The following is an 18,646-nucleotide window of genomic DNA, read 5'->3' as shown; positions in this document are numbered from 1 at the left end:
AAACTGCACTTGAGCAAATAAAACAGAATTGGTGCATTATTAGGCTAAGTATGAATAGATGTAAAATAAAGTGCTGTATCTTTCTTTCAAACTGTAACATAAACTTTGATAAGTATTAACGTTGTTTACATTGATGTTATATGCGATATAGCTACTCAGCCATGTCTGTGAACTATGACAATAAACACAATGAAGTAAAAAGTACAACAGAGTAGGCAGGTACAAGTATGAATCCCTTAAATTCTACTGAACTACATGGATGGATCCAACCAGGCAAGGGGAGCAACTGCCCCTGGGTCCCCAGACCCTTCAAGACCCCAAAGGCATTGTGAGTTGGTTGGAGTTGCAGTAGGCTACTTTAATGAACTGAGCATTTATTTGGGGATATACACTACTAAATCACGATTTTAACTGACATAATAAAATTCAGGTAGTAATGACGGACCTGTCTTAACTGTCTTGGTTAGTATCAAATGTATGTATCAAAACTTACATCAGGCATATTCCCAAAAAAAGAATGTGTTTCACCAAATAAATAAAATTCAATTTAAATTAAACAAGCACTCAAGAGGGACCGGTACAGTTGTGCTTATATAGGCTTACATTTGTTCAGTAATGTTAATATTTTCATTCTGAATCAAATTCACTATGGTCTCCCAAAAAATCTAATCAAATAATCTAATGTAATGAACTCATGAACCATGAGCATTATCAAATACAAAAAGATCCACACAGCCCCATACAGAAAAATGCACACAAACATATACACAGCGGAAAACACATCCATCTTACAATCACTTTGCATTGTTACATTATTTAATGCCATCATTAAAGATAATAGTCCTTAAGTATTTAATCTGGCCTGTTGGGACCTCTTAGGCAGGTTCATCATCACTATATTTTTACTGTATTTTACACCACAAAGGGGCAGCACACAAACACACACACACACACACACACAACACACACACACACACACACACACACACACAGACGCTATTATTTACCTGCCCAGTTTTTCTGTAATTTTCTAAATAGACGCACCTGACACAGTGCAAATGTTATATACAGCAGCTTTATTCAGTTTTTTTTTCATTAGTAGTACAATCATCAGCTGACAGGGAAAAACTGCAAACATGGACGTGAATGATAAATGACAGTACCTCAGAGTATTCAAAAATAATAAATATTATGGATGTGAGCTCAGTTCATCCATTTCCATATAAACCACTAGAGGGAACTCTTCATCAATCTATTAATGAAAGAGAGGCAGATATGCAGTACAGTAAGGAAGGACTGGTATACATGATGGTATTCTAGTAAAAAAAACAAATAGAATATGAGTAGGTCCCATAACTACAGGGTGAATAGCAACCACAGTGGTCAAAAATATATTCATAAAAATATAATTGAAAAACAATTTGTGTTTTATGTGCTCTAAACCTTCATGTGTCAACCTATGTTTTTTTTTACATGACTTCATATCAAGAACTACATCTGCTACAAAATGAGATAAAAACCAGTTTCCTATCAAAGTTGTCTGTTCAAGAAATGTGGCCCAAACACCACCCCGACCACGCAGGTGATCACAAATAGCACCCAGAAGATGACAGCCAGCAGCTGCACACAGAACAGCGTCTTCTTGCTCTGCTGTATGACTTCCTCTTCACCCACAAGGCCTGGCGCCGTGCCGTACGGTCTGTCCGGGTGCATCTGCTGCACCCTCAGGCTGACGGTGGGCAGGATGATGAAGCGGGTGTCCCTGTTGTCGCCCTCCAGGGAGAGTACTACCCTCTGGGTGACCGTGGCCAGGCGGGTCGCCATGGTCACAGGCAGGCGGAAGGCCACGGGGGGCAGCCTGGCCAGGATGCGGGAGTTGCAGGGTAAGGAGAGGGCATTTCCTGTTTCTAAGGGGGTGAGGTGGCGGCACAGGGGGCAGGGGATGGCTGGTGGCTGTTGGGGTCGGGGGGCTCGCAGCGACAGAGTTGAATCTTCTGGAGGCACTCTGTGCAAAAAACGTGGAGGCACTCCAGCATCCGGGGGCATTTGTTGTACTGGTCGTACTCCTGGTAGCAGATGGGACACTCCACATCCACACCCACCCCTGGCTCCCCAGGGGTGGGTGCTGCAGCAGCTGGGTCCCCCTGCTGGGGAGCTGGTACAACATCCCCTGTCATGGGGGGGGGGGGGGGGCTGGCCTGGGAGCTCAGTGATGGCAAGATGTAAATTATAGATGAATCTTCAACAGAAGATGGTAAAAATCTGTAAAGAGAAAACAAGATCAACTTCGAGTCTGTGAGACGACGAGAACTCCAGAAGGTTATGTGGCATTTAAACATCAACATCTGCTCCCCCAGGGATGCTGCTTTGTTTCGTCTGAGTTTTATGAACAGATTCCACAGCCCATGAGTCATAGCATTCATCCATTTAACCACTCAGACCTCCACCATCTAACCGCCCCCCACCCTGAACTCACAATCACCCCTGCTCCATATTGTGTGTGCTGGCTTGCAAGACACTCAGAGCGTGTCCAGGAAGTTGGGAAATAAAGAACAAGCAAAGCAACAAAGGAGCTGTGAAAGGAAGTAATAAGTCACAGCACGAATACTCTCTGCATATGTGTGTCAGCACGACTCTGTTTTCATCATTTAAGCCTACATTTGTTTCACGTCAGTAATTCAACACTAAGGAACATTTGAAATGACACAACACCAACAGGGCCCACGTACGCTGAATGAACGTAAACTGCTGTGTCAGAGTCAAATAAATGTTTAGTTAAAGGAACAGTTCCACATTTTTAGAGACAATATCCATATTTTCTTCCTAGTTGTGTCTCTCATCACAACAAGTAGCCTATGCCAAATCAAACAACAAAATACAATGATCAGCCACAATGATCAGCCACAATGTCCACAAGCGTTTTCTGAATTGACGCCCGTAACGACAAAATAAATATGTTTAATGATATGACAACACTATCATTAAGGTTTGGTCGGTTAGGTTTAGGCAAAAAAACAATTTGGTAAAAGTGCATGGTTTAGGTTAAAATAAGTACTTGGTTAAGCTCAGAGGAGCTTTGTCACTATTTCCTCCTTTGCTCCTGGTTGACAACAGTCAGAATTCCTAGGGGCACCAGGGGGCGCTGTCACCGTATTTAAACATGTTGCTTTAGGGCATTTGCTGGAACGACTGATTTCATCGTTTTTCTAAGCAGGACAGTTTTTCGAGGATTGATAGCACTGTCATATCTGACCATTCAATATAAACCTAGCTTAGCCAATTAGCATGTCATAGGTTAGCTTAGCATTAAGAGTTGAAACAGCAGGAACCAGCTAGCGTGGCTCTCTCTCCGAAAGTAACAAAATCCACCTACCACCACCTCAAAAGCTCAATTCACCCGTTATATCTCAGTTGTTTGAAACATACAAAAACCAAAGTGTAAAACAACAAGTTGCAGTTTTTTGGATGGGCGGAGTTTACCTAGCTGTTTCTCCCTCTCTGCAGTATTAACGGTAAGATTAGCCAAGTGGCTGCTGGCTCCAGCATCATACTGAGGGGACAAATATGACAGTGGTATCAATCTTCTCATCTGACTCTTAGCAAGAAAGCACAAGTGTATTTGACAAGAGGAACATTTCTGTAAATGATTTAGTCCTCTGATCAGATCCGAACAAAGCATTTGATTTTGCTTTTATTTACTGACACTTTTTTGTAGCTGTTTGTTGCTCACATGGGACAACTACAAGGCAACCCATGCTACCTCATGGGGGGATTGTTGCTTAGCAGATGGGGTCTCCTTTGAATTGATCCATGGCAACACATTGCCTGAAACCTTAGTAGTAAACTACATATTCATGCAATCGGAGCTGAATAGTGGTTCAAGTATGATTTACAGCAACAATAAGTGTTTTGTTTCACAAAAAAAAAAAAAAAAAACATAATGACATCTAATGACAAACAAGCTGTGAAAGAGAAACGCTGGAGCCAGCACTGAATGGCTGCTCTGTATAAATAAATGGACCCTCTTGTATCTATGTCAGCCACCAGTTTCACTGTGATTGTACAGTGGGAAACTGGCAGTGCTCCATCATTACACATTAAGAAGCAGACAAGAGGGCCACTTACCCAGCACTCAAACCCCTTTGATCAGAGCGCACTTTGATGTCGTCCTCTGACCCCGGTTCTTCCGCTCAAACAATTCATACTTCTTCACGTGTTGGTACAGATCTCGTCCCGGCAGAGCGTCTTCCTCCCTCTTCTGTGTGCACATTAACCACTTAAATATCTGTCTTAATATTCTCTAACTGCGTGTCTAAGCTTGGCTCACCGGTAACCTCCTGTTTTCGCTCCGTCTCACCTGATTTTACTCGTCCTCGTCTCTCTGTCGGGTCTCCCCTGAGGTTTCTCTGTGGTTTGCTGAGCAGTAATTAAACCCTTGGTGATGTGAAGGTAACCAGGGCATACTAGACAGAAAAAGACAGATAGTCGTTTCTATTCCTGTAAATCCTACTCTGCTTATATATTATGTTATAAGGCTTCCTCACAGTCAGCATGTTGGAGCTTTAAAACAGCAAAATATGGACTAGGGTATAATTATTAATAGTTTGCTATATGTTTAAAATGAAGTTTTTTGTTAATAATGTTTAAAAAAAAATTTTTTTTTTTTTGCAGAATACAAATGATCACTAGTGCACATTTTTAATTCTAGTGGGTGTTGCAGGGACAGAACAGTTCATGCATGTGTTTTCAGAACAGAGTGAATGTTCTGCTGCAATGGTAACAGGGGAATTATTGACAGATAAATAAAGTTACATGAGTCAGTGCTGCACTCTGAGTGATTTCTTTGTAACCAGCCGGGCCTGTGCAGACTTGCTAGATGCCTACTCAGCTATTTTCAACATAATAATTTGTTACACTATCAGACTGACTGAAGGGAGATTCGAATTGATTAATATCTGGAGGAGGCAATGCACTTACCTTGAGTTCCTCTGTGGTTACTTTATGCTGTCATGCTCTGATGAATACAGATTTGTAAGTTTTCAGCAACAAGATATAAAAGAATAGACCTGAATCGATGAATTATGTGGTCCTGTACATGTGGAGAAAGTTTTAAAATCAGGGGATCAACTTTTGTAGCAACATCATCCAGTAAATGTTGAGATATTTCATTGCATAAATGAAACCTTTCACGTGCTGTAGGAGCCAGAAGAAAAGTAGGATTCATCCTCTGGGGACCATGAATGTCTGTGAAACATTTCACAACAATCACATCAATAGCTGATGAGATCTTTCAGTCTGGGCTCATTCTTTAGTGCGACACCACTAGCTTGTACGGCTGAAAACCCAAAATATGAGCTAAAAGCTACAAAGACAAAAAGACAGGCAGCTTTTCTTAGCTCGTGGAAAGTTGGACATTTTGGAGAGGTGTCACAGGAAAGCAAGTAATTGACAGATTAATTTGGACTTGACTTCGTAGAAAAAGCACATGTAATAACATTAAAGACTGCTCTGTTCTATTTAAGTGTCTCAGTGAGCATTGTTCGAGCAAGTTTTATTTACAGCTGCGATTTTCCTGCTCTAACATGTCAGAATATCTTGTTTGAAAAAGCCTGCTGGCAAGACATAACACTCCCCTGAAAGGTTAGAAGAAATAATCTACCAATACACTTGTTTTTAAACCTATTAAATTGTTATGGACAACTAATCACTGATTTACTGGCAATGACATGGCTTAAAGGCATTAAAACTGGTGGAAAACACCGAAAGTGGTGTCATGAACTCTGGATTTTATCTCGTCTTACAGCACTAACTTTATGAGTGATGATGACATGTTGTGCGCTGTTGTGACACACACAATCAATTCAGAGATCTGTTGTAGCATAAAACAACCTTTCACCACATGTACTGTGGCTGAATAAATGAATAAGTTGTCAATAATAGAACAAACATCCTGCTGTAACTTAAAGAACAAGTGTATGGCATGTACTTTAAATCAAATCACATAAACCTGGTCTTGCGAAAGAGCTAAGTTAATAATTTCTTCAAGGTTTCACTCGAGCTGTACACATTTCTCTTTAATTTTCTCCTCACTTTTCGGGAAAAAAAAGTTTCCTTTTACTGTAATTCAGGTTAAAAAATTGTGTTTTGCATGACCAAGCATCCTTACAGTAAACAGAAGGAGGCAAAAAGTGGGTAGGCCTTAAAGCGGTTAACAAAAGGCTGTAAAATACACAGACACTCACAAGCACAAAGCACAGACAGGGAGAGAGAGTTTTGATTGTTGGCCAAGTTTTCAGCGGAAATGACCATGAAAGGAATACAGGCTGGAACAACTGCTAGGAGGTGGGTTTGTTTGGGAATTACCATGGGGGAGGGACATCACAGCGTCACCCACACACACACACCCTGACATGTCACCTCTGAAATAAGGACAAGTTAGATATATTAAGGGGAATATTGAGAAGAAACAACCTGAAACACTTATTTACTTAACTTTACATACAACTTTTAACTCAATTCTCAATCCTACATTTACTGATTAACCAATAGAATAAGTTTAATGTCTTCAATCAGCTTCCACCTGACTGTGTGTGTGTGTGTGTGTGTGTGTGTGTGTGTGTGATGATTCAGAAATGAAAACCAACACCACATGTTTAAAGTTATTTGGAAGTTTCTGTCTGTCTGTCTATGTGTGTGTGTGTGTGTGTGTGTGTGTGTGTGTGTGTGTGTGTGTGTGTATGTGCGGGTCCCTTTGGTTTCATGGCAGTATCCTACGTGTATTTTGAGCGTGGTGAGTCATAGGTCGTGTTTATTTGGCTCAAATCTGACGTTTCGTTTCTGGCACAAGATCAAACTTGGAGTCCCTCCTCCTCCTACGCACTTCCTCACACCCAGTGGTATAAGTCAGGGCAGCCCTGAGTCCATGCACACCTTGAGGTCAATCAGTGAGTTAAGGCTCACAGCTCATCACAAAATAATAAAGTAGTATGTATTCAGAGCTTGAGTGCGGAATTTGTTACCGGACCTACAACGCGGGTCGTCGGTGTCCCCGGGAGCTCCACTGTAAGCACAGCTTCTGTGAGAGCTGCCTCCTGGCTCTGTCCCGAACCCCGGGAGCCGCCGAGGCACATCCAGGAGATGACCGGTTCATCGTCTGCCCGCTGTGCCGACAAACCACATCCATCTCAAGTGAGGGGGAGATGAGAGCCGAGCTCAGGGTGGATGAGTCCGTCCTGGAGCGGCTGCTGGCCGCGGGGGTCCTCGACGTAGAGGAGGAAGAGGATGTCCACCCGGGGGTAGAACTGGACAGTCAAGTTCAAGACAGCTGTTATGACGAGTTAGCGTCGCTTCCCGAGATTCCTGCCGACGAGAGCGACTCCGCCGCGGGCTCCGGAGGTGGGAGGGTCCGGCGGTCTTGGAAGAAAGTTTGGAGGAAGATTAGCGGGAAAAGCTCACGGCAGAGTCGTCGAGAAAGTAAGTAGATACCGGGTGATGGTTCGTGAGAAATGTTAATAACTAGTTTTACAAGTTGTCATGTTGTTGGCTAAACAAACAACGAGGGCGTGTGTGGAGCACAACACGAGGGTGTTTTTAAAGGGAGCCACTTGACAACGGGGTTTGGTAATGGTGACCATGGTAACAGCAGGTCGTAAATACAGACTTTTATTTTTATTTAGCGCCTTAAAGTTGACAGAGCAGGCTACAAATAACTTGTGATATAGTTCAAAGTTTAGGACTTCAGGCTTAGTTCATGTGTAAACTGAACCACATTTTCACCAAATCATCCATGTTGTTGATTTCTTAAAGAGTTTAGAGCAGAGTACAAAACTTAACAGAAAGTTTTATTTAAAAAGAAATAGTGATTTCAAAAACTTTTTTCTAATGTGTCCTCTTTTCCTTCAGGAAACTGTATCACCAATGATGACCTGAGGCACTTTGCCATGATGTCCTGCTACATGTTTTGAGCTGTCTACGGCCTCAGATACCCTGGACAATGTGACAATAGTTCTTCCTCCCAACAAGGACTGTTGCTGCTGATGCTGATGACGATGATGATGCTGATGATGTAACCTTGCTGAGAAGACACAATGACAATGAACAAGATGATTTGCTGTCTTTCCAGCTTTCTGACCACTTGTTTAACTGAGGATCACTGTGTAGCTGTTTTGCTCAAATGAGGAAAAAGAAAAAGGAAAGTCTGTGAGTTGTCAGAGGGGCCCACTTCAGGGCTACATTAATGTACAAATGTATTTGATATTTATTCTTCTAATTAATGTATTTATTTTTTGACATATTTGTTACATATTTAAGGAAAAATAAATGAGTTCTGGTTTCAATTGACTTTGAGTTTTCCTGTGTCTGCATGCTGAGTTTTGGATGGGAATTTGGGTGAGTCAGTGTGTGTATCGTTAAAATGAAAATACGCTAGTCCAGGTTTGGCCTTTGTGCGTGCATGTACAATGAAAGTAACACATTACACAACTCAATCCAACCCAAACAACAGCAGACTTTACAAAATAAAATTCAAGCTAGAGGCAAAAATGATCCTCATGTTCAAAGAGAAGTAAGGATAAATACATACAACGGAGGAAAAGATATGTTGTTGATATTCTGCATGAAATGGGCTGAAATAGAGAAAACTACCCTTCACAGACTGCTCCAGGAAGTGGGTTACCTGAAACCAGGTGAACAGCATTGCCTCCAATCAGACAGAACCAGCAACAGAGCAGCAAAACTCCTCAGTGCCTCATTTGTTTGACGAGTAAAACACACAGATTGACAACACTAGTTCATCTTATTTTCTGATCTTCTTTTGACTCTCATCCAAACCTGGGAAGAAGCCGTCCACCATGTCACACAAAATCGCTCTTTACTCAAGGTAAACTGCAGAACTTTTGCACAAACAAGAAACAGGATTTTCATAAATTACAACGATACTCCTTTGAGTGTTTTTTTTTTCTTTTCTCTGCAGACTTGTGTTTGTCTCCCTGCCCGTCTGTGTAGCTGTCATGTTGTTTATCATGTGTTCAGATGCTGCAAGAGGTAAGTGTAAACAGGCCAGTATGTGCAAGGCCAACACTGCAGATTATGCCGTTTCAGTGGGATAATGTTCATCTTAATGACTCTGAACAACGTCATGAGGCACATGTTGGCTGACTGGGGTTAGATGGAGTTTGATATGTTTGTTTCTATAAAACCGCAGTTGATTTTTTTTTTTTTTTTAATGATAGCAGAATGGGGGATTTTCTCTGGCATGCCTTGAACACATACTGCCTGAGTTTATACTTCCCCACCAGCAATGACACAAAAATGCAGAGATACATTTGTTAGTTAAGGGGAAATCATATGAACTTGTGTAAACAAATTTGTAAATCCAACTGATTTTGTGGTAGGGTAATTTAAAGTTGAATAAAACTAAAGAAAACAAGGGTGTAATATCAAAGGAATGTGTTAAATAAAAGAACATTTCATAAAGTAACAACTGCAAAGATTTAAACTTGAACTTTAACCTGATGCCAGATTTTTGTTTTGGTGTCTTCATATTAGCCAACACTGTCTATTGATTTATTTACCAGCATTATAAGGAAGAAAACATTATTTCTTATTTTCCCATTCTTTCCCACCTGTAGCCAGTCCCATCGCAACCCAAGTGGATACTGGAGTGAAGCCCAATATCCTGAGATCGGTGTTTAGTCCATACAGCCAACGTCACTCCCTCTCTGCTGGTATCCCGCCAACTGAAACTGGACTCCAACCCGCAACTAATGAGATGACAGGGAATTCTCGACAAGCACTGTCAATCATTGACCATCAGTCAAACCCTGTATGGTTTACAGGAGGTGGCTTTAGTTACAATCAAAACATCCCAGATGACAGGCAGGCCCGAGCGGGAATGCAGAGAGGTCACGGTGCAGGAGGGGTGAGGTCAGCGAGCAGCACTTTTACCAGTCACTCTCAGCGAGGGGGACAGAGCTTTGAGAGGCCACAATCCAGATTTAATTCATACCCACTGATCATTACAAAATCGTCTCAAAAAGAAGCTGGCAGCCCCTTTCATCAGAGCTCTACTTCTTCACAAGTCTGGTACCACAAAGATGCTCAGAAATCCCACAGCCAAGGACAAGCTCCTAGCAATGTCTCTCCAAAGTTGGCTACAGATAAAACAGCGTGGCCATTAAAGGCTGGTGAATACTGGAGTACACTGCCAACTCTAAGAGGGCATTACACTGGCTATAAAGAGACAAATGAGCTCTCTGCGGTTAGAGCGCAGAGTCCATCTGGTGGGATTCAATCAAGCAAATTTCTCGGCTTTGCAAGTCAAACTGTCTCTCATGCGCCATCAATCAGCAGCGGCTTGGACGCCTTTGTTATTAAACGCAACCCCAGCCCAGAAAAACTGACATCATCCATCACAGATTTCTCCCAGAGGCTGAGCTCAGTGACCAGCAGTGAGACACTAAGACCCAAAAATGTGCAGTCTTACCTCTTCAAGGACTCCCAGACCTCATTTGACACAAGTAATACAGTTACAGGTGGGCAACAAGCTTCAAGTGGTCTGAGGGGTTTTACCACAATGCCACAAAAGCAAAGTCCCTCTGTTGCACAAGTTTACAGCAGATTTGCTTCAAATTTTCAACAATTAGGCAAAAAAGTTCCAACCAAGGAAGATGATGCCAATCCACTGTATCTTAACAGCAGTGTGGCCCAGTATGGTGGTCAGACAGACAGATCTATCAGATATCAACTCATCTCGAGCATGTATCCTCCCGCTCAACTCTCTTTGCATCCTGCTTCAGGGAAAGGCAAGACCATAAAAAGTTTTGTCCCCATTTCTCATGCAGCTCCCCAGGATAACTACGCCGCTAGCAGTGAGAAATCTGTTACAGGAAGCCCAGTTATTACAGCTGCAGGAGGGTCAGTGAATGGCTACAAACCGGCACAATCCTCGAAAATCATCTACGGTATCGGAGGGTTTGAAAATACCCCGTCGTCAGCTGCGAAGGCGAAATCTATCCCCCCCTCCAGTGAAAGGACCAACTCTCGACGACACAGCTTCGATAAAGGAAAGGACTATAAGTTTAAAATTGCAAATATTCATCCCTCTTTGTTGCCAAAGTATAGCTTTGGCCAAAGAAGAGCATCTATTCTGATTCATACACCAGCAAAGCATGAGAGGACACGCACAGATTATTCACCACCTTCTTTAGATGTAATCCAAACAACAACTGTTTCTACCTCAAGGGTGTTGACATCCGGTTTTAAGGCCGTCCAGCCTCCGCTGCCTGAAAGTGATGCCGGTATGGACAACAAGCGAGATCACAGACAAGTCAGGTTCTACAAAAGAATGTATGGTCTCAGAGGTTTTGGCCCTCGACCACTTGAGGGAGCCAAAGCTTTAGTCAGAAAACCAGACAAGTCTGCCTCACTCCAGCAAAGTTTTGAACCTGGGAGCTCGCAGATCTGGCAAACCAAAAGCAGCAGATGGTACAATCAAACAGGTGAAACGGAAGCAGAAAGCAGCAATATATCCATTCAGAGGCAAAATGAGCTGAATGAGCAAAGCAATGAAGACTTTAAACCACTTCTAAAGACTGCAGGGAGCACTGAACCAGTCGAGCACAGCAGATTTACACCAGACAAATACAAAAAGAACCAGAAAATCTACACTTTCCTGGGATTTCAGTCTGTTCAAAACAGAATTGGAAATGCGCCTAAGGAAACACACTGGAAATACACTGAGCAAAATCCAACTGCAGCATCGCCAACCCACAGAGTCTCCTCAGCTCATTGCAGATCAGCAGGAGACCTCAAAGTTGAATCCAGCCAAGCGTCTGCGCCAAGAACGCCCAACAAATCCAAACCCGTTGCAATGAAGGCGAGTCTGCTCAACAGATCCACCAGCAGCACGGTGAGAGGGAAACGTGTGAAAGGAAAACACATTAACAGCAAAAAGCTCAACGAGTCTGCTTCTCTGACCAATGATACTCTAAATGTGGCCATTGTCAGGCTGCCCACGCGCCCTGCCAGGGTCAAAGCTGTCACATATGCTGATATTCTTGGAAGCGCTTCATTCAGCAGTGTCAGAGCTACACCCCAGACACCGACCACACCGGCTGATGAGGTTTATTTTCCAAATACTACAGCCGTGACCAAGCAGGAAGAAGAGGTGGGTTATTGGACCTTAAACCCGGATGGTGGAGTGCAGAGCAGGGAAAACACGAGCAGAAGTCCTGAAGCAAATGCCAAAGATGAAGTAGAGGATTTCAGCAGTGCTGGGGAAATGCAGTTTGGTTTGAAAAGCAGAGAATATGACGGTGGAATGAAAACATTTGATGCTTTCTTGGATAATGAAGAAAGTGGAAGTGGGGTTTTTAATCTGTCTGATGTTTTGCCAACTGATACCACAGAGAGTCAGGGACTCGGTGAAGATTCGTTGGAGTTAGATTACTTACGAATATCAACCGGGAACATCTCCTTCAAGTCAATGAAACTGTCCCATACTGAGAAATGATGATGAATTATGTGTGACAGGAACAATCCCAATAAAAGCACTTGTGATTCTGTTCTTGGGGAAAATCATCTTTAGTCTGAGCTACTATGTTTTGTGACAAAGTTCAAATTAGTGTCATTATAATCTACATTATACATTATATTAGTAGATCATTTCGAATAGTTCAACATTTTGGACTGGTTCACTGGCAACTGTCAACTATATTTATTCATCACTATTTTCTAATGTTTTATACAAGGTAGGATTTAGTGTCATTCTCTCCTTAAACGATACACAACAGAACAACATTGTGTTTTTTTACAATAAGAACAAACACGATTTAAAAAAAAAAGACATAAAACTAAGTAATCGATCGATTTGATGATGAAAATAATTATTAGCTGCAGTTCTGTGGTCCATGCTAACCATCACCAATCACCAAAGCCCCTACTCATTAGTGAAAATTAAGTGGCTTTTCAAATTCTTTCCTGATATTGCCTCAGCTCACCAGCCCGCTGCTTCAATCACTGTGGTAAAAACCACTCATCTGGCATGACTAACCGATTACAAGGAATGCTGGGAATTATTTGAAAACACAGAGGTCAAAACGTGGCTTCATGAGCGTAACTTTTGACTCATTTGGCAAATGTTTTGCATAATGTGATGTCAAGTATGAAGAGGGAAAGTGAAGGAAGGTCATTTGCGAGGCTTTTTATAAATTGATTGTATTCCCATTCCCTGTGTCCTCATTCCCAGGCAGGCAAGCGGCTACTCACTGTGCTGCTGACACAGATTTTCCATCTCAGCTCGGAGGAAGGGTTTCAGCATGCTGGTCTCTAACAACTTGTTTAACATGCTACGAGATGGAAAAACTTGATCCTCCCCTCAGTGAGAGGGTCTTTCTCTTACTCTGCCAAGCCATTAATACAAAGAGTAACTGAAGAAAACAGGTCATCATGTGATTTGTTCCTATAGATTTCGATAGATAGATTATGCTGCTATTACAAGAACATGCTGATGTAATCTTATCTATATCGTTAACACTAACTGCATTAACTTGAAGCTATGGATTAGCACATCCATGGTGACCTGATTGTGCTTTTACAGCAAAAGGAGGTTTCAGATGTTCCACTAGATGGCGACGCTCACTCATTTTATCATCCCACGTGTGACCTAAAGTATAGGATGTTGCAGTCCTCATGCTGTGGTGCCCTGTTGGGCTCCAACACAACTTTAAATCAAGAGGAATTTACAAAACAAGCTCCAGAGGACGAGATAAATCGCACAATTATTGTTATGGATTCTGGTTTTTCTAAGCTTAAAATAAAAAAATTTACAGTTAAGAGCAAAATCGATGTTTTTGCTTTCATCTTTATCAATCAGTCAACCGGGCGTTCAGTTTTCAAGGGCACGGGGTCCGTGCTAAACCAAGATCACAGCTCCTAACAGGTCCATTCACACCAACCTGACCCTTCACCTTTTCCCAGTCAGCCAGCTCCACCTAAATACCAGCTCTACACTTGTCCTCAATCTGCAGCTAGGAGGGGGCCCCACAGTGAGGAGAGGGTGGAGGGGCCGGTGGGATCTGCCAGTCAAAGTTAAACACATTGTACATTGGATTAACGCGCCATCCCCCACCACCCCTCCAACTCACCACCCACTACCCACCACCTCCACCACCACCACCACCCTACCAATACCCGTGGAAAGTGGGGCCTTCCACTTTCCCACAGCACTGAGAGGTATTAAGGTGATATGATGTTTGGAGGTTTCCGTGTGCTGGCATGTCAAGGCGTTGGCCTGCCGGCATCTTCAAAGTCCACCCCTCTTTCTGTGCTGCCTTTTGTTGCAGCCGAGTGTTTGTGGATCTGGTTCACACACTCCCTTCTCTTCCTAGTGTGTGTACTCACGTATAAAAGTCCCTGTGTGTGTGTGTGTGTGTGTGTGTGTGTGTGTGTGTGTGTGTGTGTGTGTGTGTGTGTGCGTTGATCACAGACAGTGTGGTGTTCTCTTGCAAAAGCTGCCCCCGTCCCCTCCCCTTCCCTTCCCTTCCCTCCCCTCCCCTCCTCCCCCCTCCTACTGTGAGGGGAATTCTGTACCATGTGTCTGTGGTTTTCAGGGAGCTTTCAAGGAAAATATAGCACAGAGTCCTCACAGTCACCCGCCCACCCACCCCCCCACCACCACCAGCAGCAGCACCCCCCCCAAAAAAAACGCCCTCCTCTTTCTTCCCCTTCTCGTTTTCCCTCACTCACTCTCTCGCTCCATGTGGCACTTTTTTCTTTTTTAAAAAGATTCAACCTCCCTTTCTCTCAGACCAGCCAGCAGCGACAGGGTGACAGAGCTAATTTCTTATGCAGCCTGTAATAAAGACAAATCCATAATCATGGCAAACATTCTCTCATGAGGCGAGAGAGAGAGAGAGAGAGGGTGAGGGTGAGCGGTAGTTGGTGGTGGCGAGGAGGAAGGGGAAGGGGAGGGAGAGAAAGACAGAGAAAGGCTTTTTGTTTGGCTAAGTACACTATGTGAAAGAGGGGGCGGTGAGGAAAAGAGAGCTGGAAATACATTAGAAAATGGTTGCGTCGGCTGTGGCATTTGTGGATCACATTACCTCACATGCCATGCAGCGGATGGACCCGACCGTCGGAGCCACTTAGTTTGACCATGGCTGTGTGTGTAAACTAATTTTATTGAGTCTACAGTGATTAACTTTGCCCTAAAAACTATATGTAGGAAAGAGGGGAGAGGAAAGTTGGGGAGGAGGAGGGGGGGGGGATTAGCAGAAGCAGCTTGCAGTATACTGACTCTAATCCAGGGCTTTATTGGCTGGGTCAACATATATACAGTAGGTTTACCTAAGATAAAACACCTGCAGCATTACATACTGTATGTGGTTTATTTTGGCTACTTGCATGAGGGAAATGGTTTTCAAAAATGTATAATTTGGCACTACATACATCTGCAGAAACACCTCTACTTTATTTTTGAATGTGTGTGAATGATGGGAAGGAGGAAGCACTTTGGGAGCATGGAGCAGCGCTGACATGAACATTCCCACATTTGGGAGCAAAAGCTATTTCCGTGTCCTGCATCCAGCGAGCTTCCTGTGGCACTGCGCTGTGGAGGAAGTCATAAAGACAGGAAGACTTCCTGTATTGTTGCCAACTTGCAGCAGTATGGACTGTACATGATCCGCGAGGCCAGGGACCCATGATGTAAACACCATAAAAATAGCAATCTCAGCCCTATTAAAGAGGCCAAGACATACATCTGACTGGAGATTTATACCCCTCCTCTATAGCAGAGCTCTTCACAGCTTTGAGACCGGGAGCAGAAGTATAAAGGCTCTAAAGTGGATCTGAAGCTGAGGTGTTTTTATGAAATCACAAATTTGAATGCTGCAACCTCATGCAGCTTTGTCTCATGTATTGTAATACTAACTAAAGACACAATGGCTACACAGAAACACATTTTCAATCCCGATCAGTGTCTCCCGTCACCTCTTTATTGCTCAATTTTTTTATCAGTTTTGAGGGCAAAAGTTGTTGGAGCTGTTGTATATTGAAGGACAGCCGGTCCTAAACTTTTTGGCTTCTGACTCCTTTTAATGAAGCAATAATGACTTGAGACCCCTCGTATTCACAGGTTATGCCAGGGTTTCCTCAGAGTGACTTTTATCAGAAGCAGACCACCTCCACTTAGGGACTGCAGGAAAATCATTAAGGGGGAGAGGAGGTCAGACTTTTTTTGCAGAGCAGAGGAAGGAGGGTTTCTTATTTAATTTCTCATCCTAAATTTATATTTCAGCCTGCCCTCGCAAATATACTGTAGCTCATCGCTACATATGTGGTTACATCAAAAAGACAACAACGACAAAACGTCCAGCCCTCCTTCACTACTCTACTACTACATTTCTGTACAGTCTTTAAAAATTAATACACTTAAAATGTAACACTGTCAGAGAAAAAGCACAAAGACCTACTTCACATAGAAATTGGGACATTTTTAATGAGTGTGACTATTGCTCAGGATCGGGGCGGCGGGCCACTTATGCTAAAACAGCCTCAGGAGAACCGTGTAGGATGCAGTTCAACTATTGAGTTTACTTCTCAGATTGTGTAGTTTGACGGGTGTTAGAGGCCAGCAGGGATCAGTGTCGACTATTTCACAAGAACAGAAGCAAAGATTTGAGAAATGGATGTTAACATAAACATAATTATGTATAACAGAAATATATTTTCTTTCTTAACTACATCTCCAGTTTACAGCTAATTATGGCTTCAAACATTTTCACTGAGTTGAATGAGAGGGTTTTAAAAATGAGTTCATCCATTTAGCAGCCGTCCTGGAGCTTTCAGTCATATCACACAACCTTGCCCTCTTCCATGTGATACGATTGAAAGCTCCAGACATCGACTAAACAGATCTTGTGGTTTTTGTGTGAGATGAATTCACATGACACTGTACAAATATTCCACATCTAATGTAACTGTAAGCTGAGCTGGAACACAAGGATACACTATCGCAAACAGCACACACACACCCACACAATGAGGAGATGATACACTGCCCACTCAGACTCAACAGGTCTACCTGCTGGCCTCTGGCCAGAGCACCTCTCTGTGATTGAACTCGGTGTCCTCTTCACTTGGCTCCCATCCAGTATCCCTCCACCTCCTCCTCCTCCTCCTCCTCTCTCGTCTTGACCAGAGATGTTGCCACCATAGTGGAGGGAGGCATTGACGCTGGCTGTCGCCACGACAACCAGATGGCAGCTGTGCCCATTTGTCCGCCTCTGCTCCTCTATTCTCTTCTTATCCGAGAGCAGTGCTGATAGTGCTCTACATTTCCGTATTGCTCCGTTTGTCAGTCACTGCCAGTAACAATGTGGGTCAGATCTGAGCTTATCTGATTTCTCTTATCAACCCGAGAATTAAAGTTTAGTGTTAACCAAGGGAGAGAGCAAGCTTTCTCAGTGTGATGCACCCTTAGGCTTTCCACTGCCTGAGGGCGCATCACAAGGAAAAGTGTTCATTCATTCATAAAACCTTGACTTTTTCTTGAGAAAAAATATCACGAGGAACATTCTTGCTAATGGTAAAAACTGAATACTGAATATAGAGGCAATGCTTGTGCAAGTATATCATGGGAAAAGGGAGATGTCTCTGCCGAGACTAACAAATCTGAGGTAGGGATGACATCCCCTTTGGGACTTACTGTTTAAGATATAAGTGAACAAGAGGGAACACGAGCTGTAAAGAGAACTAATGGGACAGACAGACTACAGTGTCAGTGTCAGGAGGGGCTTCTGCTTCTTCTTCTCTCATAAAAGGTGCTGCCTGGCTTCTTATTGTCTAACCTTATTTTTACTCAGTAAGGAAAGTGAGAGATTTTGCAGGTGCGAGCCTGATCTGTGTGTGTGTGTGTGTGTGTGTGTGTGCGTGCGTGTGTGTGTGTGTGTTCTCATTTCTATTAATTCCTGCAGAGCCTCAGTCAGAGCACAATTACACCCGGCTGGGGTTGAATTACTTGGCCATCTGTGGACAAGGATGATACGAGATCCCATGCATGTTAACAATAACAAGAGAAAGAGGCACAGATTTATCATGCCTAAAAAAAGCTTATTTAATTAAACTGAGTGTTGAGTGAGATGGCAGTATCAAATAAGAGAGAGAAGGAGGTCTGAGAGCTCACCCACTAAACACCATGTTGGTCAAATTACCGGTAAGACGAGTGATTAAGTCCACTGGCAACCCGCCAACCTTGAGTGCAAATGATCTTATCAATGGGAATGGTGAATGTGACTAACATGGCTAAAAAGGCTTTGTGGATTAACAATCAGGCTGGTTTTTCTTCCACAATAAAGTGTGACATCTGCGCTGTGGTCGCAGCCTCTACGAGCGACTGTGTGTGAGTCAAAGGCGGGGAGTGTGTGAGGGGCATGAGCCGGCCTGTGTCTGTGGCATTTCATGCAGATGTTCACACTTGCCTCAGCCAGTAAATTGTAGTGTCTTCCACTCTTCTTCTCCCCCCCGTAGATCAGTAGCACTGTTGTTTTTGTGTCTTAGGCCTGTCACTTTTGAACAATTGTCCCTATTACATCACTCAAAAGGAAACTTAGCAGCCGGTCACAGAAACAAAAGAAACCACAAGTCC

General features: G+C 43.1%; 3 protein-coding genes across 3 annotated transcripts; 2 read left to right on the top strand and 1 right to left on the bottom strand.

Annotated features, from left to right (window-relative positions):
- Positions 1-1,067: 1,067 nt before the first annotated feature.
- Positions 1,068-4,347, bottom strand: si:ch73-335l21.2 (RING finger domain-containing protein). Its single transcript, XM_056369750.1, is given in 3 exon segments — positions 1,068-1,952; positions 1,955-2,262; positions 4,126-4,347. Coding segments are annotated over 2 exon segments (645 nt in total). The 5' UTR covers positions 2,178-2,262; positions 4,126-4,347; the 3' UTR covers positions 1,068-1,530.
- Positions 4,348-6,745: 2,398 nt separating this feature from the next.
- On the top strand, positions 6,746-8,340 carry si:ch73-335l21.4 (E3 ubiquitin-protein ligase-like). The gene is made up of 2 exons (XM_056369751.1): positions 6,746-7,473; positions 7,903-8,340. Exons 1-2 carry the CDS (start codon positions 6,987-6,989, stop codon positions 7,962-7,964), a joined length of 549 nt encoding a protein of 182 aa, XP_056225726.1. The 5' UTR covers positions 6,746-6,986; the 3' UTR covers positions 7,965-8,340.
- A 149-nt stretch (positions 8,341-8,489) lies between these two features.
- On the top strand, positions 8,490-14,169 carry LOC130164784 (uncharacterized). Its single transcript, XM_056369749.1, has 3 exons — positions 8,490-8,878; positions 8,972-9,042; positions 9,630-14,169. The coding sequence occupies exons 1-3, from the start codon at positions 8,850-8,852 to the stop codon at positions 12,509-12,511; spliced, it is 2,982 nt and encodes a 993-aa protein (XP_056225724.1). The 5' UTR covers positions 8,490-8,849; the 3' UTR covers positions 12,512-14,169.
- The last annotated feature ends 4,477 nt before the right edge of the window (positions 14,170-18,646 follow it).

The sequence above is a fragment of the Seriola aureovittata genome, chromosome 23, assembly GCF_021018895.1.
Source record: "Seriola aureovittata isolate HTS-2021-v1 ecotype China chromosome 23, ASM2101889v1, whole genome shotgun sequence".
NCBI classification, from domain to species: Eukaryota; Metazoa; Chordata; class Actinopteri; order Carangiformes; family Carangidae; genus Seriola; species Seriola aureovittata.
The sequence above is the reverse complement of the archived record's forward strand: the minus strand, read 5'-3'. Positions and strand labels throughout refer to the sequence as shown.